Here is a 21,571-nt window from a genome sequence, read left to right on the forward strand (position 1 = left end):
TAACCCGCGACTCGATAGTGCTTTTAGTCAGTAGAGGAGAAGTTAGTTAAGAAAAGAAACCGTCTTCACCTTACAGTGCTTTTTCTACCAGTGAAAATGACACATTAAGTCTGGAGTATGATGCTGAAACGAGACCACACACTGATCAGGCATAACATTATGAGGAATGGACATGATCCTTCTGATGGTGCCCTGTTGTATCTGACAATACAATTTTGTCAGTGGAGACATTCAGGTCCTATGGGTTGAGGGGAGGGGGCCTCTGTGGATCATCCCACAGATACTCGATCAGTTTGGGATCTAATGAATTTAGAGGACAGATCAACACCTTGTGCTGTTTTTTTTTTTAAGTTGTTCCTAAAGTGTACTTGTGTGTGTGTGTCTGTGTCAGGCTGCTGCCATCAAGGAGTGTCATTGCTATGGGCTGGAGGTGCCTGGTTTGGTCTAGGCGTGTGCTTCGTGGTTTTAATGTTATGGCTGATTGGTGGAGTTCCCCAGGCAGGGGAGAAATCGATCAATAAAAAGGTTGACGACCAATTTGACAAATTCATTCATAATTATTTGTCTTCCTCCTTCCCTCCACCCTCCACTTTCTCCCCTCTTCTCTTTGTAAAGTCAGAGGAAACGAACTGTGCCATCTGATTGATCCGGCAGTTCACACATACTAAACACGCAGCACACACCACTCTCACACCTCTCCCCTGTGAAGAAGACGAAGTGGGAGGTATATTGCGGTGGACGGAACCACTGACCCTCTTGTTGAGTTAATGAGCTTTTATTGACTCCAGCACCTGAAGCTGCTGCTGTAACTTATCACCGTTAGCGCCTCACTCCCCAGACGCACAACACACAGGGGAGCGTCCGCACGCACACGGAAAACTAACACACACACACACATACACAAGGTATTTGTGTGTGAAAAGATCCATGGAGATGGGAAGAGATGCAAACACACGAAATGCAAACACACACACCTGCAGCATGTATAGCTGCAGAGTCTGCCTGAATTCAGACACATGTGAAATTACAAACAACACAATGAGATGCGGTCAAATATGACATTTGTATTATTTTAATTTTGCACCTGTCAAGTTTCATTGTGTGAGTTTGTGTACTATATTCACACATAGGGAAGAATCAGACTAAGCAGCAACCAACAGAGATAAAAGATGAAGCCAAGTGCAGTTCCACTAATGTCCACTAGATGCTGACTTCAAAGATGAGTCAGACCTTCATGTTAAAAAAAAAAAAAATCTATATATAACTTTACAGCACAAATCATAATTACAACCTGTTACAAAACCCGATTTGATCTCCATTGTTGCTAATTTCATTGACATTATATAATTCAAATGTATCAAGGCTTATGTTTAAATTATTTTGCAGTTCCAGAAATGATGCTGACGGACATACATAAATTTGGTAGTCAAATTTGCATTGACTTTATGTAAAGATTGAGCGGCACTCTCACTGAAAAATGAAGCGTACGTGTAAGTGTCAAAACTGCAGCTCTTCAAATTGCCATTAGAGGCTAGTGGCTTCCAAAGTGAGCCAATTTCCATAGACTTCCATGTTAAAATGTCCAACTTTGCAGTAGAAATAAAGATGTCTACAGTCTGGTATAAAACAGGGCTAATACTGTATCTCCATTCATGATCAGTGTACATGAGGCGAATTTTTATATATAACTCACACGTTTAATTTATGTCAAGGCTTAAAGTTGTGAATTGCGTTGCAGTTCCTCAAATGGCCACAAGAGGCTAGTGGCTTCAAAAGTGAGCACATCTCCAGACCTCCATATGAACTTCACACCAGCAATAATAACATATTTACAGCTAAGGCGTTAAGCACATATCAAATGATTGCAACATTCATCAATTTTTTCTGTGCTCTGAAATGAAAACTTTGGGTTAATTACTCAACAAACAAAGCTAATATTGTAATGTGATTAACAAACACGGCATTGCTCAGAAATATGGGTCAGTAAAGGCAGTGATTATTATTTTTTTTATTATTACATATTTTGTTTCTCGAGATCTTTAGTATCGGACTGCAATTTACTGAGAAGTACTTTTAATATTTTGTTCTCCTGTGCATGGATCCTAGGAACAGATTTGACCATAATGCAATTCAGCTACACAAAAATAGCCACTTTTGTCAACAAAATACTTAGCCTATTGTACGCGTGCTAGGGTGCTGGATGTTACAGAAAATGAATGAATGAATGTTGAAAACCATCGTGATGTAGATGATAACACTGATAATAATACATAAAGACATTTGTCCTCATAGGCACCATTTACCCACATCGACGCAAGTCTCTTTCTGTATGTACGCCTCTTAAGACTTCAAGAAGTTACCTTTAGTCAGAGGTGAATTCCATGGAAGAAAGAAACTATACAGCTGCAGAAAACTGTGGATATAAACAAGTCGAAAAACTGCAGGGAGAAGGTGAACAAAGGCCACTACATAAACAACACCTACTGGTGTTTATTTTTGACACTGTCTTTGTGTGTGAAACATAAAGGAAAGAACCTGAGCGTCAAAGTTTCCCAAGTTTTCGTCATGGAAAGGTCGCAAGTTATAAAAGTCCTGTTATCCATGCAGCTGCGTACATCTAAATGTCTGTATAGGTTGATTCACATGAACACGTCTCTTGGCTCGTGTGTCCCCTGTGTCGTGTTGATCTGGTCTGGTCTGTACAGTTTCTGAAGAGTCGATCGATTCTGCTCTTTCCTCCGTCTCGAAGCCTTTAAAGCTCTTGCAGGTGCAGATCTGGATTGTGTCCACTTCACCTCCCTCTCTATCCAACAGACACAAAGGCATTCATGCATGCAAGTACACACACACACACACACACACACACACAGGTACACAATGGCCATCTGCAAGCCTGCATATATGTTCATCCACGGAGACATGCACATCTTTTATTAATGCTCAAGGCGCTTCACATCCTCAACTTGTGTACCTTTATTCAGACCACTTCCATCTGCGACACCGTGCATGCAAACAAAACACAAAAAAGTACTTTAGAAAAAAAACTTAACTGCTAAGGAATCTCTACACTTCTTACTGAATGTAAATCAGCACCGTGTCTCACTTTAGAGCCGTTCATTTTGAACTCTGATGAGAACATACACTGCAAACAATCAAATGCAGAGAATGAATAATGTCATGTCCTTTAGCCTTAGGGCCAAGACAACAGATGGACTTTTGCCAGTGTCAGGCAGCATCTACAACCAGTTTTTGCGGCTTGTCGGGCAGTACTACCATTGGTTTAGTTGTGTCATTCCTTTTTCTTGCAGGTGCAGAAAGCATGTGTCAGTAGGCCATTGGCTTTAGTATTTACCATGTGTTTAAGTACATGTCTTTGGTCCAGACACAGCAGGTGACGTCACTTCTTCAATTTGAGTCCAATGTGTCCAGGCCTTTAAGTCTGGTTTATTCTCCTACAACAGGTCTACACCAGTGAAAGTATTTATCCATGTGCAATGACGTGTCAGCATTGTTCTGTAATTGAGCCACTAAAATGCCAGACTAAAGTTAGCTGTATTTAATTTCACTCTGTACATTACACAATGGCGACAGGAACTGAGTAGCTATGTGAATCAAAAGTAAGACTAATCGGTTTGGCTACTTAACTGCTGTGCCATGAGGCCCAAAAACAATATGAAACCTCCTAGAAGACAGCCGAGGAACCCAGTGAGTCACTACAGCAAACTTGCAGTGCTTCATCAAGTCTGTGGAAATATTTCACTGGAGAGGAAGTCCATATTACCATGACAGTTCAGTCCTGAAACAGAATAAAAGTACTAATGAACAGTGCTCCATGGAATGGGTTTCAGTGGCTAAGCAGTGGCATCCAAGCTGTACATCACCAAGTGCAATGTACTGAGAAGCAGTGGTGTAATGCACACTGCCACTGGACTCTAGAGCAGTGGAGACGTTCTCTGGAGTGATGAATCACACTTCTCCATCTGGCAATCTGATGGACCAATCTGGGTTTGTTGGTTGCTAGGAGAACAGTACTTATCTGACTGCATTGTGCCGGCAGTAGCTCAGGAGGTAGAGTGGTCATCCAATAACCGAAAGGTCGTTGGTCTGTCCGTTGTGTCCTAGGTCTGTCTGTTGTGTCCTTGGGCAAGACACTTAACCTACCTCTCCCTGGGGTGTGATTGCAAGTGAGTAATGTTTGGTGGTGGTCGGAGAGGCCGTAGGCGTGAATTGGCAGCCACGTTTCCGTCAGTCTGCCCCAGGGCAGCTGGGACTACTGAGGTAGTTTACCACCACCAGGATGTGACTGTGTCAGCGAATGAATAATGCATACAACTGTAAACGCTTTGAGCATCTAAAAATGGAAAAGCACAATATAAAACCAATGCATTATTATGATTTATTATTAAGTGTGAAGTTTGGTGGAAGGGGAGTTATGGTGGGGGACTATTTTTCAGGCACTGGACTTGGTCCCTTAGTTCCAGTGAGGAACTCTGAATGATTCAGCATATCAAGAGATTTTGAAGGCTTTTCAATGCTCTGAACTTTGTAGGAACAGGAACTGTTCCAACATGACTGTGAACCAGTGCACAAAGGAAGCTCCATAAAGACATGGATGAGAGAGTTTTGTTTAGAAGAACTGTCTTGCACGGAGTCCTGACTAGCGATCGACCAATTATCGGCCTGGCCAATAATATCAGCCGATATTCTGCATTTTTTGCGATCACTGGCATCGGCCGCTTTTTTTCACTAATAACCAATAAAATTAGTTAATGTAATTTAAAACACGCTCCTTTGGCTCTGATGCAGCCGTTTCTCTGCCTGGAGTCACCACTCTCTTGGGTGTGTATGTCCTGCCCACAGCCCTCACTGATTGGCTACTTGGCACAAGTGAGTCAGTGACAGCCAATCGACACTGAAGCCTCTATATGCAGCGCCACAGACAAGGAGGAGAAGCGGACGACTGCTCCGGTAGTAGAAAAAAAGTAGGTAGGAAAACCTGTTGTCTGGCAGTGGAGATGAAACTGTTCACAACTTCAACACGGCATAGGCTATTTCATGATGGCCCACTGCTACATTATAATTGCTGCAACCACTTTAGAGCTGGGGCCAGACGCACAGTAATAATATAGGCCCTTGTGGTTATCATTACTTTGTGGGAATAATTCATCTCCTAACGTGTGTCAGCCCCCCCCCGGTTTATCAATAAACAACACAGAGGTCATTAGTCATAAGTTTAACACCACATACTAATGTGTCCTTGTTTGTTTACAATCGCCTCTCCCTCACCTCTCATCCTCTCACTAGACTATGATCAACTTAACTACACAGAATAGCCCAAATGTTAAATACTTGCCTTTTTTTTTTCAGTGTACACAAACAAACAAACAAAGAGTATACTGTGTTTATTCTAATCCCAGATGTATTACTCTAAATTTTGACACCAAAATTTCAAAGTAAGTAAACTGACCCTAGGGCTGAAATGAAGGGACTACCATATTTTACAAGTTGTGACTACAGTACAGTATTTTTTAGTATTTTATACAGTGTTTCTGATTCAAATTTCTAAAAATCAGCACAGTGGTGGGAGCATGATGTTGATGGGAAGCTTGTCAGCAACAAACCCTATATGGCTAAGAGTAAAACTGCTTTATTTTACCCCTTTTTAAAAAATCTAATTGTATATTTTAAATTTATTCACAGTATTTTGTGGAAATCTGTTCAGGACGTTTTATTTATTTAATTATTGATTTTATAGACAGTGTAGATGGGTAGAACTCAGGATAGAATGGAGTGAAGTTCTTCCGGCCCTCACTGATGATGTCATATTCTTTTAGAGACCTCATTGATGATGTCACAGTCCTATGGTACCTCAGCATTCCAGAGTGTAAAGAAAAGCTTACACATTCAGTTAGTATTCAATACAATGAGAAGACAGTTGGTGATAACTAAACTTTGTTCTGAAAAGATATTTTCAAGACGCAATCCTAGTTTGAGTGATATGGCAACGAAGACAACCACTGCCATGGACCAAACAAGCAGTCCACGGGAAGAGGAAACTCCCCTGACTACAGTGGACAGAATTCGCCCCGTCATGGATTCCTTCTTAAGATGGATTGAACCCAGGCAGTGGGCACGTTTGCTCTCAGGAAACCCTGATGACGAAACCAGGTACATGCTGGCAGAGCTGCTGACAGACATCATGGCGCTCTTCACAAAATCAACGCTGGCAGAAGTCTCAAGGAGAGGAGTCGACCCTTGGGATGACCTGTTGTCCAGTTTGGAGGACGCACTACCTCGAGCTTTTGCTCAAGCTCTGGACGTTCCACACGAGGTCTGCCGGGAGACCTCGAACTCTTTAAGGAGCATCATGTACAGAGAAATAGGAGCAATGTGTGTCAACTCCATTTACCGGAGCATTTACCCTGTGACTCCATATAGACCCACGGCTATCCTAACACTGGATGAAATGGTAGCTTGCACCATTAAAATCCTACAAAAGTGCACTGAGAAAAAGAAACTGATGTACAAACATCAACCCCTGCAGCTGGAACTCAGCCTGGGTAAAGACACAAGACACACTGAAGAAGACCAGAAGAGTCCATCAAAAGTGATGTCGCAAACACTTTGGAAGAGAGACCTGCTCCAGTTTCTCCGACAAGCAGGACTACAAGCTTCTTCAAAAAGCCACTTCACACTGCGTCACCTCCTGCACCGGAACAGACGCCCGACATCACAGAGATCACCACTGTGGACGTCTTTGTGCCTCTAGACACAACGTCGGAAGAAATATTTATAAGCAGCATAGCAGAGAACCTGATTTCCCGGGCCCTTAAAAAGTCCAAGAGGACCTGCGATGCAGAAACCCTAGACACCATGCACCAGAGGCTGTTCAACAAACTCTGGGCTGGAGTTGAAAGACAAGGTTATAACATTAACATGGACAAGCTGAAGGACGTGGACAAGACCATTTTCAAAGACATCTGCAAAAGGCTGCACGGTCCCAAATCAGCTATGTGGGTTCCCATGATCTATCGAGGTCCACAAATGGAAGATATCATCGCGATGTCTTTTAAAAAGCAACTGAAGAGACACTCGGAGGAACGTGGCATCATCGCAGCAATATGGAAAACTTTCAACAACCATACAGTCAGCCCCACAGTACCTGTGTTTTAAAGCTGAACATCATCATCACTGGTAAATTTTTTTTTCCTGTTTTTTTCTTTTTTTTGCTCTTTTGTTCCCTGTCACTGTAACACCCTAATTTCCACACAGGGATAACTAAAGTCTTTCCTTAAATTATCTTCCTAGACGATTCCAACAGAGAGCTCAAGCAGGAGGTTACCTACTAGTGAGGATACCTTCCCCTCCGCTGACTGCTGCGAGACAGAGAGCAGTGGAGGGGTTGGTTACTTACGTCTGGGGACACCTTCTCCTCTACTAGTCGCTGCGAGTCAGAGATCAGTGGAAGAGGGGGTTTACCTAGATGTGGGGACACTTCCTGTTCCTGCCTGTTTGTGGGATTACCCTTTCCTCTGCTGGAATCTGCTAGACAGAGACCAGTGGAGCAGGGGGACGCCTACAAATGGGTCGGGCCTCAGCTCATATCGTCAGCTCGATGGACACTGGTACCTCCTGACAACTAGAGAGCGAGGGATCGATTCCCCGACTTCCTTGAGGCATCTGTGCTGCTGCTCCTGCTGCTGTTGCTGCTGTTACTGCTTACTTCTCTTCACCTGCTACTTGTTATTGCATTAAAAAAAGAAAAAATCGGTTTCGCTTGGTTATTAATAATCGGTATCGGCCCTGAAAACTCCATATCGGTCGATCCCTAGTCTTGAGATCCCGTAAACACAAACTTAAACCTTGTGGAAAGCATTCCTAGAAGAGTGGAAGCTGTTATAGCTGCAAAGGGTGGGCCAGCGTCATGTCAAACCCTGTAGAGAATGAGATGCCACTTAAGTTCATATGCATGTAAAGGCAGATGAGCAAATATTTTTGGCAATATAGTGTATTTACATCACTGCAATACTGTTCTGTCACACTCTGTAGATGGGAACATTATCAGTCTGAAGATGCTACATAATCAGGCCATTTATTACACTAACAGGCTTTATCTCATTTTTGGGCCATTTAGAAGGACGCCTGATTGCATTTTGACTGATGACGACATCACTGGTCGCTGCATGTCCCCTTGTCTCCGTTTACACTGCTAATGTATAAAAGAAGTCTTCCCCTGACCCTGGGTAGTGGAAATAGATTTCATCCTCATCCGTCCTTCATGAAACTGCCTTGACTCTCTGCTTCCTTCTTCCATTCCTCTCTCTGGTGGGGTTTTAGTCAAAGTTTCCGGAGGTGGAAAGCTTTTGCAGGGAACTCTTTTGTTTGCTTCAGATCATATTAAATTGAATTGTCGGTAGGCTGCGGTCAGTGATCCATGATGGTCCACCTTTTTCTGACAGGCTTGATAAATACAGGTCCTGATCTCTTTCTGCCTCTCAATTGCTCCGTCTCTCTCTGTTTCTCTCTCTCGCCTCGTCCTCTGACTCTCTCACTCACCTCAATAACACTCCTCTCACTTGTATTGTGTTCCTGTAAACTGCATTGCAATTTTTCACTTCTGCCTTTTTTTTTGCGCTGAAAGCAAACTTTCTCTCTCTGTGCACTCCTTCCCTCTGGACCCGTGTACTTGAGAGCTCATTACTATCTTTGTCCGATAGTTTGATGTTTAGTTGCTGGGATGGAATGCATTTTGGGAAAGCGACGACAGTTTTTTGGCACTTCAAACTTTCTGATAAATATTCAAAAGGATTGGTTGAAGGTTAAGTCTTCATTTCAGGATCAGGTTTTTCGTTTAGGGTAAGAGTTGTGGGGACATGAACGTAGGGAGAAACTTGGATGTCACCGAGGAACTCAAAGAGACAAAAAAGAAAAGCTCCACTGACCTTGACACGTTATTCTCCTCTTTCTATTTGTGGTGTGTGTGTGTGTGTGTGTGTGTGTGTGTGTGTATTACCCATGTTGGGAAAACATGAACACACATTTTGAGAGCTTGCATCGATTTTTGGGACGAAAAGGATGTCCACATGACACAAATCTAAGGGTCAAGGTTGGACCATAGACTCTATGCACATGTGAACATATTGAAGCAGAGAGAGTGGTTTTGTTGGAGCAGGATTAAGGATGGATAAGATTTTATTGATACCGATGCCATTATCGATTCTGCATATCGATCTGATTCTGCATCGATTCCCTTATCAGTTCCTCCTGTGAATTTTTGATCTACGATCTAGGCGTCTGTGGTTTCATATAAACAACAACAATTTTATTGAGTTTCTAAACAAGAGATAAGAACTTGTGTTAAAAAAAAAACAAACAACCAGGAAATTGGTCACTGGATCCTCAGTAGTGCTGCTCTGCTGAGACTTAGCGATAGCTGCACTTGTTGGAGATTGTGGAACACATGGCAGTCTTGGTATTTGATTCAGCATGTTGGTGGTGTTGCTGCCCTTGCTTGAAATTACGGTGCTGCATAAGTTGCATGTTGCCCTGTTACAGGAGATGTGAAGACAACGTTCAGTCTCAATGCCATCACATCTTACCGCCACCATCTGGACTGGGACGTAAAGATTTGGCACGAAAAGAATCGATAAGAGAAATCGATAAGCATGAAGGCTAACGATATCGGTGAATTGAACCAGGTAGAACTGGTTCTTTTAAAGAACCGGTTCTCGATGCCCATCCTTAAGCAAGATGATCCAAATATGGAACATGGTGGAGCAGGAGGAATGACACTTGAAACCCACCACAAGTAGCTAGGTCCTAAATGCAAAGAACACACAAGCAACCAAGGGTTGGATGAAGTAGTGTTTAGTAGTTGTAAACAGGCTGTATGATTTAGAGGTTGCATATGGTGGAGGATGAAGGTGACTCGAGAACAGAATCCCTAACTGGGGTGCACATTCAAACACACAGGATCCAATAGGATCTGTTTATTTGTATGACTTAGAGATGGCTGGTAAAACAACAATACATTATGTTCTTATCATTTCCCCTAAAGGGTGAGTGACGTGGATGAAATGATAATAAAGGTTTTGATCAGTAGGATGGTATGTGTGCACATAAAGCCTTGAGAAATTAACCTTTTTCTGAACCAACTGGATGGAAAGCTTCAAGGCTTCATCAAGGCTTCATCTGGCCTTCACTAGTGTTTAGTTTAATTACGACCTATGATTAAAGTATCAAAAATCGCTGTAGAGCGCAGCAGGACAATCCAACCAACCATCAAGCATAAAGAAAACCAGACCATGGAATCACCCAGAGCTCTACCAAAATATTAGGATAAATAAAGAGGTACATCAAGAAAAGTGAGTGAACAGACTAAGGCAAAGGGAACGGCAGGACTATTTATACATAATGAGGCTAACGAGGCACAGGTGAGGCCACTGAGGGAGAAGCACACAAGGAGAAACCAATAAAATAATCAATGGAGGGAAAACACGGAGAGGAAGTAAAGCAGGGCACAAAACACCAAGGAGGAAACTTTCAAAACAGAACCAGGATTACAGAAACTCTCAAGAAACACAAAATGTTCTGAAGTCAATACCAACAAACTACCTTTAAAAAAAAAAAAAAAATTTACCATGCATTAAAAATGAAAAACCAAGGAAAGAGAAATGGTTAAAACTAGATAAGTCAAAAAATACATATATAAAAAATATATTATTAATTCAAATCTGCAGAGTAACTAAAACTATCATTAAGGTATAATATTAATAGTGGAAATGGGAAGTAGCAGAGTCAGTAAATCTGAATGAAACACAGAGTTTATTTATCCCGTACGAATAAGCAACATAAAACTCAGAGGTAAGGGGTTTATTTCCTTTATGATGTCCCCATCTAAAATGAATCCCATGAATAGAACTGAAGACTCTACAGCAGATGCAAATGGGAGGGAGAATGATGACAACACTCATGATATCACAAGTGAATCAAAACGAGTTCTGAATGAGCCTCGATCACTGCAGATCAGATGCATCAATCAATCCAGTCACACCTTCAAATATATCTCTCACTGAGGTCTAACATCTACTTAGTTCATGGGTTCTTTCAAAATCACCTCCATCAAACTGACCATAGGGCGTGGCAAAACCGGTTTGACTTGAGAATTTCAATCAGAGAAGTCGACGCTTTTTAAAGTTAAAAGTCGACTTGAGCCAGAGATTTCTTTGGAGCCAGCACCTCGAGATCAGAGGTATTACACTTTAAGATACTTCTGCACCGGCTTCGGGTTCAAGTCGTCGTATTCGCCCCTGCGCCCGGGTTCAGAGGGAGGTTTTAGGGATGTAGCGGTAATGGTTCTGCGGGAAATTTATGTAAAGATCAAATATGCACATCAAACGCGAGCCCTCAGTTTAAAACTTCAGCTTCAGGAGCGACATACCAGCACACATGAGCACACAGCGAGGCCAGGAGATGAATTCAAATAGAGTGATTACAGTTACTTCTTTATACAGTGTGTATGTGTGTGTGTGTGTGTATATGAATATTCATGCTCAGGCTAGTTCGGGGATAAGGAGAAGAAAGTCATGCTCGGCTGGTCCTTCATTACTTGGTATTTGTTAGAAGAACTCCATCTCTCTCTCTCTCTCATATAGGAAGCTTGTTTAAATGATCTTAATCCAGGTCGTGAAGGATGCACACACACGCAAACACTCACTCTTTGGTTTCATGTGAAAACACAGACATACAGTCACAATCCACCTGGAGGAGAGCATGAAGACGGTACATGAGTACGCAAATATTTATGAGCTTGTGCTTGCGTGTTTACAGCTGGAAGATCCAAGTGTGTCCTCAGACACTTTGAGTCCTTGTGAAACATTTAAACACGTTTGTGTGTGTGTGTGTGCGCGCGTGCGGTGAATTAACATTTATATGGTAGTGAAAGACGCGGGTGTGTGTAAGGAAACAATAAAAGCATATATAAAGAGAGAAGGAGGATGAGAGAGTCTGAATTTGCGAGGCAGACAGGAAACAGGAGGGACGCGTATGTGCACTCACCAAGGACTTTTTAATTCATGTAGTTATACAAACGGCCGATCACGTGGCAGCAGTGTGGTGGATAATATACTGTGGATGCACATTTCCAGACAATATTCACAACAAACATCTGAATGGAGAGGAAATTTCAGTGCATTTACTTTGCACAGGTTGGTGCACCAAACTAAAACCATCCTTTGAAGAGCAAATATGCACAGGCATAGGTCTTCAACAGGGGGTCTGCCACCCCTACGGGGTGCATGGAGTTACTGCGGGGGGGTCATAAAATCTTTGATTGATATATATGTTTTTTTCTTTTCTTTTTTTTAATTTTCCCCCACAAATTGAAATTTCTTTATATACATATTAACATGATTGCAACATAATTTAGTAAAGGGATAAATAGAGGCAGAAGACATTAGAGAAGCCGATTCAGGAGCTGTCTCTCAACAGCCTGAAGAGGCTGTCAATCTAAGCGTCCTGTATACAGTAGGCCCCGCCCCTATCGTTGCTGAGCCAATCATGATGCCGCATATTACACGCTGACCCTGTCAGGTTCCAACGTAATTGGCCGAGAGCCTATTCAGTCTATTCAGTATTAGCAGAAGAGAAGCTAACAGTGCAGCTCGCTCCCATCAGCCAACTACTAAGGCCAAAATGGCTCGCTTTGTTTTAGTTTCTTCATCTTTTCATCTTATGTGTGTGTGTGTACAGATATACAGAGATGTATGTTTATGTGAAAAAAAAAAAAATATTTGAATGTATGTATTATTTGGATAGCTTAACATTGAATGCGAAATGATATTAATATGTGTATTTATAAATACCACTAGGCTGAGTTTAATATAGAACACGTATAGTAGGTAGGGGTCCCTAATTAATCTCTAATCAAGACTCCTTCTGTATGGGAAATACTGGGTATGGATCATAAAGTTCAGGACTAAATAAACCTGATGCTTCTTCATATTCACAAGACAAACGCTCAGAGATAAATTCAGATGACATACCTTGCATCAAAAAGTCTTCATTTACATTTAAATATTGTTCCGAAGTCGTGTCGTGCTCCATTTAGACCAACAGACCAAAAAATAATTCACTGCTGTGGACAACAAACTACAAAAAAAAACTTTTTTTTTATATGACTCAAATAATGGCTGTTTTTTTTTTTAGTCTCTTTCTGTTTTTATTATTTTTTTTATCAAAGGTAAATTAAATTATTTACGATTTTTGTTGTGTTTGCTCTTTAAATTGAAAATCAAATAAATTCTTATTGATTCATTTCAGAGTCCAAAACCAAACTTGAAATACCAAAAAACTCAGACCTAACCAGGCTTTACTAACCTACCAAAACAACTGGATTCAGATCGGACTCATGAGTGAAGACAAAACCACACAATGATCAATCTTTCCAGACTTCAAACGAGGCATCGGTTGTTAATCTACAGAGGCTGAGGATCGATCAGCTTCCTGTGAGGAGGAATTATTGCCAGATACAATCGTGCTTTATGTAGAGTAGCCAGATGGGAAAGAGGTAACATTTTTTTCTCCATCACACCACCGGATGACACTGCGCTTTTTTGGGTAGCCTGCAGATGCAAGGGATCCTGGGCAGGGAAACTTAAAGGTGAAACCTGGAAGCGGGAAGCCATGTTGTTTTGGGTAATGATAACTGAATGAAACTGGAGTGGGCGTGGTTAATGTGGAAAAGTGGAAATGCTAATGTGAACTACCAGATGCTAATATTTTCAGTGTCACTGCTAATCTCACCTGTGTAGAGACACTTTGTGTGGGTGCATACTGAATGAATGCTGAAAAGCAAAAATCACCCCCAGTACAGTTGTCATGAATAGTGAAATAAACTATTGAGACCAAAATCATTTTTTGGACCAGACATGTTTAACATCGCCGTAAAGTCGGGTTTTTTAACATGGGGGTTTATGGGGATTTTCTCCCTTTTGGAGCCTCAAGTGGCCACTCAATGAACTGCAATGTATTGCACTTCCACATGGGCTTCATCGTTTCGACCCAGAGGTTGCCGCCTGGTCTCCAGGAGAATCTCCGTGGAGATCGGCACTTCTCGTGGAGTTTAAATTACCTGACAAAAACTAACTTTTTTCTTGTTCTGTCATAGATAGATAGATAGATAGATAGATAGATATACAAAGTACTAAGTCATATGTCTAGTAATACCCATGTTACCTGAAGGCAACGTAATTGAGGTCCTCAGTCATACTTGTCATACTGTCACTTTTAGCGTATGCTATGCTAAACTAAACTACCGAAATACAATTCTGAAAACACGATCTACAGCTGGAATTTGAATAGTACATATCATAAATCAAACATAAATGAAAGTGGAAAAGGGAAAATAATGTATTCATAACCATGCCAGAACTGAATCAAAATTATCTTTGAGCTGAAATAAACTTCCCCTACACGTATCTCTCGTTGTATTCTTCAAAGTTCTGAAGCATCAGGTTAAATCCTTAAAAGAGCGGAGAGCGACTCAAACTTCTCATCTATCGACTGAGGCTGCAGAGGAGAGAAAAAAAAAAAAGGAAAAAAAAACCTTTGATCGATCCCGGTTTCTGCTGAGGCTGCAGATTGTCAGAATTTGGCATGAGGAGCAAGGACCAACCCAAACTACCTTAGAACCACGGTCCAGGCTAGTGAATGACTCAATCACAAAAGATACAAGTGAAGAGGTAACTGCAGAGGCTGCTGCTGTTAGACTCAAGAGGCAGATTGACATCAACTGAACTCAACAATCACCAATCAGCCACAACATTATGACAGGTAAAATGAATAATATTGAGCATCTTGTGACAATTCAGTGTTCTCCTGGGAAACTTTTGGACCTGATATTCATGTAGATGTTAATTAGACATAGCAATGAAACTCCAAAAATGGTTTAGGAACAACTAAAAAAACATGAAGAACAGCATAAGGTGTTAACTTGGTCTCCAAATTTCCTAGATCTCAAACTAGATCCAGCCGTGGTCTGAGCTGCAACAATGTGAATTGGCTGAATGAGCAGGTCAGTGAGGTTGAAACTCAGTCCAAAAGCAAAAGTGTTCCATACTTGTCAGAGTTTAGGCTGGAAAGCAGACTTCTATTGAAGCCGCCTGACAGAAAAATTGAAATGTGAAATGCTGCACTATCAATACTTTTGGTCCGTGATAAAAGCAGCAGACACCACATCGCAGCATCGCTCTGACTCTGTCCTGATCCCTCCGATTGCTCAATGTGCATCTCCTGCCTCATGAACGTGACATGTTCGTTTGGTGGTACAATTTAACCCTGTGCAACATTAACGCTGCGCGAGACAACCATGCAACCAGTGTAAATAATGAAGGAGGAGGAGGAGAAGGGTCCCCATCGTCTTTGGTCCAGAGCATTAATCCCTGTGATGTTTCTTAACTTTTTGATGTCGAGCTCACACGTCATCAAACAGCGCGGCCCATGAAATATGCATATTTTAAAAACCTTGGCGATGACGTGGTCTTTGCTTTGATTTGAAACTTTTTTTTTCTTCATATTTATCAATATTTTTGAATTCCTGATGAAAGAAGACGGAGAATAGAGAGAAAGAGCGGGAGAGTGGGAAAAGGGGCAGAGATTAGCGATGGCACAAGTTTGGGACAAAAACAATGGAAAGATGGGACTGAGATAGAGAGAGACTTACTTCAAGTAAGGAAAAAAGAAGCAATGAAAGAAGGAGGGACAAAGGAGAAGTCTCCTTATCTAGGAGACTTCTAAAACATTAAAAACTTGTTTTAATGAGGGATCCTCCACTTCATGCATCTGAGCTGCAGTTAAAGAAAGAAACGCTTGAGTTGACCCTCACACAGAAAGAGAGAGGTTATGAAGTGTTTCCTGGGGAGAACAATTAAAAGCTAAATATAATCTCCCTCTCGCCTATGGATGGGTTTTAATGTGATTATTGGGGTGCTGATCATGCAGAGAGTAAAAGCTGCACCCAGAGGAAACCCCTCCCTCTGCCTGACCCTCTCTGAGCTCAGACAGAGGAAACACACCGATACACAACTAGTAGGGAGAAGAAGATGGAGCCTGGTGCTGAAAGTGAGACTGTATATAAATATGCAACCCATCCCCACTTCCTTGCATTGGCCAAACTGTGTTTGGAGCCAGAGTGTGAGCGGTACACTACTACAGTGGAGCCATGTGAAGCCGCATGATTCACCCACTCATGTTTTTGTTCAGTTAATTACAAGGAAATTTGGATTATACACTGTACATTTTTTTCTTCATTATGTCACAGCTCATCTACAAGTGAGATTTGAATGTGCTTCAACATTATTATATATCAACTTCCTAAAATGAGAGAAACCGTCCTTACAAAATAATAATAATAATAATAATTTGACGTGTATTTTAGTGTTTTATTTCAGCTTACGACCTGTACTGCATCCAGTCACCAGGGGGAGCTCTACTTGCTTTGGCTTCACATTTGGGGGGCAGGTCCACTGTCCAGCTATTTTCTTTATTTATGACAACTGATTGGGGGAAGATTTATATAAAGCTCACTTTTTAAAATTATATCAAGGCCTTTGTTACGAGTTACGTTGCAGTTCTGCACATGTCCACTAGAGGCAGGCTCTAAATGTGAGTCAATCCTCATAGAGTATAATATTAAAATGTCCAACTTTACAGCAGAATTAAAGATGTTTTAAATAACAGATGATTGTCCTCACAGGTTGCTAGCTTTCTGCCTCGAACGAATGAATAACTAATGAATGCAGGAAATTTAAAGGTGTTTAGCGTCTGTTGCTGTTAAATCTCAGGCGTAATTATTAACAACAGTTATGTCTGCAATGATTTATATTGTTAATATTGTTTCTCTGCTTTGACAAGTTAACTATCTACTTATGATGTTATCATCTCACGTCTTTTTCTTTTTAGACGAACAAACACATCAGCATGAACTACCTGATGCTGCTTGAAGAAGAAGAGCAACACACACACACACACATATATATATCTGCCAGTCAAAGCCCTTTTTATGTCTACAATTGTGCATCAAACCTCGTCCTTTTTTCTTTGGAAAAAAAAAATGTTTTTGAGAAATTCTCCCAACGGGACAGAGCTCAAACCTGCAAGAGACATTTTTTTTTTTATTATTATTCTGGGATACGACACGTAGGAATACGAGCTGTGTGTTGTAAAGATCCACAGCGAGCTGTAAATACTAAGATAAAAGTTAATAAGGAAAACGGTTTAGCTGTTTAGCTGTTCTTTTAAAGTAGAAAGGGGAGTTTTTTTCATTCACAAATATCCTGAGTCTTTTTTTAACAAGAGCGTACTGGGTTCAAATGTGGACCTTTAATTATGTGTGGAGTTTGCATGTTCTCACCATTCAACCATGCAACCAGCCACGGGCAGTAGCTGCAGCTGGCACCGATCAGCCACAACATTAAAACCACTGACAGGAGAAGTAAATAGCATTGACGGTCTTGTGACAGTTGTGGGAAACTGGCATCCGTGTGGCCTCAGAAGGTCCATGTCCACACTCTGATGAGTTGCAACTGTTTTGGAGGAACCTACACTATATTAGGAAGGGGGTCATTATGTTATGCCTGATCAGTGTACTTTTGTGTGCTACTTATACCAATCGGTGGCAGCATTCACAGGAAGAGCTACAAGCCAGCTACAGATCTGGTTCATTAAGCTGATCAGCCAATCAGAGACATTTCACTCACCACCTTGTTCTGCCAGCGATTTAACACGAAGACCCGTCTGAAAAGTGACCATCAGGAGTCGGATTAGCGTGTCACGGTCAAAGGGTTCATTGACTTCTAAACTGGCAGCAGGTACACATGTGAGGATGTGGCTCAATACCAGCTAGCGTATGCTCCAGACCCCCGGGGATAAGAGGTTATTAACAGATGGAAGCCACAAAAATTATTATCTGTAACATTCAGGAACATTTGTGAAAGGAAGCCGTTTAAGATCTACTGGAAACCCAAACCTTTCACCTTTGAAAAAACACCAGAACCAAATGAAAAGCAGCTCCACAACAAACTCAAGGACTTCAGAAATGTGAACAAATCTTCGCCTTCTAATCATTATACATGAAATTTCTACTGCAGCCAAATGAAAACTGTGAATTAGGGCATAAAGAGTGACTTTATTGTTCGAGATCTTAAAATGCAGACCAAATTTGATTCAACAGAAGTAAAAACCATTCAATCAGCAGTACCAGGCGCTTAGACTCGGGTTGTTTTAGGAATAGGAATCAGGGTCGATCCAGGCATTTTTAAAATGATCAAGCTTCAGCCAAGCCTATTAATTATAGGTCTGCCATGAACCAAATCTATGTCCCTGTAGCATCAAAACGTCTTCTTCTTCTCTTTTATTGGTGATTGGCTACCATCAAAGCTGCCAAAAATTGAAGAAGAAGAAGAAGAGGAACAAAAGTCATGTGGAAAATAATCCAGAGAGGATTAGGGAATTTATAGCGTTTGACCACCGAAACATACATACAGCAGAGAGTGCAGAGTACAAGCTACCCTCTCCACACTAACGTTACCTTTGACAGGAATATTTATCGGAGAATACAAGAAAAGGGCAAAAAAAAAACCTTTACATTGTGGCTTGGATCGACTGATACTGAATATTAAGACATCAGGATCGATCTTTATGGGGATTTCCCTGGTGCAGACTGGCCTCAGGTTGGTTTCTAACTGATGGATACAGGTGTACTGTAAAGGGTTAAAAAGAGTGTAAAGGGTTAAAAAAAATGTTTTGTTGTAAACCTTTCTGTATTTAATTAGTTGTCTGTGGTTCCAACAGGTTTGAGTTATAACAGAGTGAGTCAAAGGCGACAGGAAGAGCTGATTGTTCACACACACACACACACACACACACACACACACACACACACACACACACACACACAGATTTATAGAAACTATCCACAACTATCAGATCGCATTAAAACATAAGCAGCCACTTCTCTCTCTGTCTGTCTGTCAGTGGCGTGGAGAGTGTTTGACAGACAACAGCAGCAGCAGCAGCAGCAGCAGAGCAGTGTTCTCCGGTCAGGTTCAGAATGAACAGAGAGTCTCCCGAGACTCCACCGAGCAGAGGGAGGGAGGGGGACAGATGTGATTCATTCATCATTTATCTCTCCACCGCTGGGACCTTTTCTTTCTCACTCTTTTTTTTTTTTTTTGTTAACCTCTCACTCTCACAGGAACCCCCGTCCCATCCACCTGCTCATCTTCATTCATCAGGCATCAGCATCAGCACCAAAGACAACGAGGACGATGATGATCAGCGATGATGAAGACAGTTTAGCAAAAATGGAGAAGGTGTGTGAACACCCGGTGCTATATTTAGGTCAGCGCTGTCTGAACGCTGAATCATGGCTTCTAAAAATGTTTTTTTTTTTTTGCTGGACTGAAAAGAGGCAGCGTTTCGGGAAAAACAGTCACAAATATATCATATAGTCACGAGGCCTAAATTTACCCTTCAAACGTCACCTTTTTTAATTCTTAAATGTGAAGAGAATCATGAAAATGCAGATTTGTTTTGCACACACAAGGGTTGAAATGTCGCCTCTTGTCTGTCCAATAAAAATGTCTCTGATGGTCTTGATTAATTTGCGGATACCAATCTTTTCCCCCGATGATCATAATTTTAATATTTTATGTTCTTCGATCTCACATTGATTAAGGTTTGATGTGAATCAAATGTGAATCCATTTAGTCACAAACCACTCTCCAGTGTGTTAAAAGGTGTGAAATGAGTTTGCACATAAATGAACTTATTACTGAAAGAAAGAAACACCTGGGTGCAGTCTATTTGCTGATTTCTTCCTCTCACTCTGGATTCTCCTAACTTTTACGCTGTGTAAATCGCGAGAGCGCCTCTTAAACCGAACACATTTCACTTAAATAAACTTACAAATATTATCAAACTTGCACAACAGGAACCGGCGCTTTAACACCTGCAACTGCCTTCTCTGCGTAAAAGTAACCGGAATGAGCTGAAAGTCGGAAGGAAACGGTTAATCAGCAGCTGGGGAGGCGCATCCTGATCCCACTCAGTAAAAAATCACATCACTTTGCACAGCGAACCTGTTTCCACCTCTGGGAACAAACGATCACCTAGAGCAACAGCTATCCTGCTGCACTCACAGCCTTAAAGCTATGTTTTATCTGCTTTTATCTGAGCGGGTTGCTCCTGGAGCTGCGGCACATGTTCCGCTGGATGCTGGAGATTCACGAGGGAAGCTACGGGACGCCACAACTTGCTGCGCGCAGACAAACGACCCAAACCCGGGTCTAGGAAACGATCAAGGTATGACACATTTATTTTGTTCAGCAGTTTGTTAAAGCACTTAAAGTCAGTGTCGTCCCGTTACGCACAGAGAGACTCGCAGCCACAAAACTAATCCTCCCTCTGCTGCTGATGGTGATGATGCTGATGCTGATGCTGCAGCGGAGAGTTGTGCACTCTCCGGGAAAACGAGTTTCGACTAAAATCACAGAATTTACTCACTCAGAAGCAGAGCAACAGGCAAGAACAGGAGGCACGCAGAGTTCACCAGAGATGCCATGCTGAGCCGACGGTTCGTCCTCCGACCACACAAGTTTCAGGTTTGCTCCGGAATTTCCCAAGTTGATTTTTTTTCTTTTAAAAAGAAAAAAAAGGGTTAAAGTCAGTCCGGCGTCGCGCTCCTCTCTGCTGGCCAAAGAGTTTTCCTGCTGTCCTTGTTGAGGCTCTGCGCTCCAGTGAGGGGGAGATCCACGGCGCGCTCAAACGCACCGCTGAAAGGGGGAGGGCGCGTCCGTGCCAAGGAGGAGGAGGAGGAGGAGGAGGAGAAGGAGGAGGAGGGTCCCTGATGGGATGTACATTAGATCTGGTCTTGATGGATGCCCTCTGTTTAAAATCAACCCCAAATAAAACTATTTAACTGCTATTATCAATCAAACTGTTATTAGATGGTTGAAGTTTCACCATATGCAGTTAGTCCAACATCTGTTCCCTCCAGAGGATCCGCGATGAGTTTAATGCATCAAAATGTTATTAAAGCAGGAAGGAACGAGGGTTTTCTGCACTATTTTATATGTATTAGTTCATTTTTGACCTTTACGTTTTAGCTGATTTAAATGTTTAAGCCTGGAACGGTTGAGAAGTTTAAGAAAAAAGAAGCAAGTGAAAGCAGCTCCAAGCTAAACTAGAAGAGTCAGCAAAATGAATTTAAACATTCGAGGTAAGAGGTCATGATTAAGAAATAAATGCTCCCTGCGCCTGATGGACACTTTCTCTCTGAATTAGTTGGTACAGACTCACAAATTAAATGTGGCCACACGAGTCGGTGTAAAATGTGTTGTTTTAGTCCTTAATAAAGTATTTAGATTTTTAAGGTAAAATTTTTATTTGATAATGAACGAATGTCTTCTAAACTTTATGCCACAGACCCAGGTCTGGTCAGCCTGTGGTGAACCTGTACTGAGGTGGTCTCTGAACAAAAAGCAGAAAGTGAAAAAATACCAAATAAATCCTA

The 21,571-nt window shown here is 41.6% G+C and overlaps 1 protein-coding gene across 1 annotated transcript in view; it reads right to left on the reverse strand.

Moving 5' to 3' along the window:
- Positions 1-20,794, reverse strand: part of nrn1la (neuritin 1-like a) — an 87,959-nt gene extending 67,165 nt beyond the window's left edge. The window contains exon 1 of the mRNA XM_047595339.1: positions 20,563-20,794. Within this exon, the coding sequence (XP_047451295.1) occupies positions 20,563-20,620 (58 nt within the window). The 5' untranslated portion in view covers positions 20,621-20,794. The remainder of the gene's footprint in view (positions 1-20,562) is intronic.
- Between the last annotated feature and the right edge of the window lie 777 nt (positions 20,795-21,571).

Source organism: Mugil cephalus, chromosome 10 (genome assembly GCF_022458985.1).
Source record: "Mugil cephalus isolate CIBA_MC_2020 chromosome 10, CIBA_Mcephalus_1.1, whole genome shotgun sequence".
In the NCBI taxonomy this organism is placed as follows: domain Eukaryota; kingdom Metazoa; phylum Chordata; class Actinopteri; order Mugiliformes; family Mugilidae; genus Mugil; species Mugil cephalus.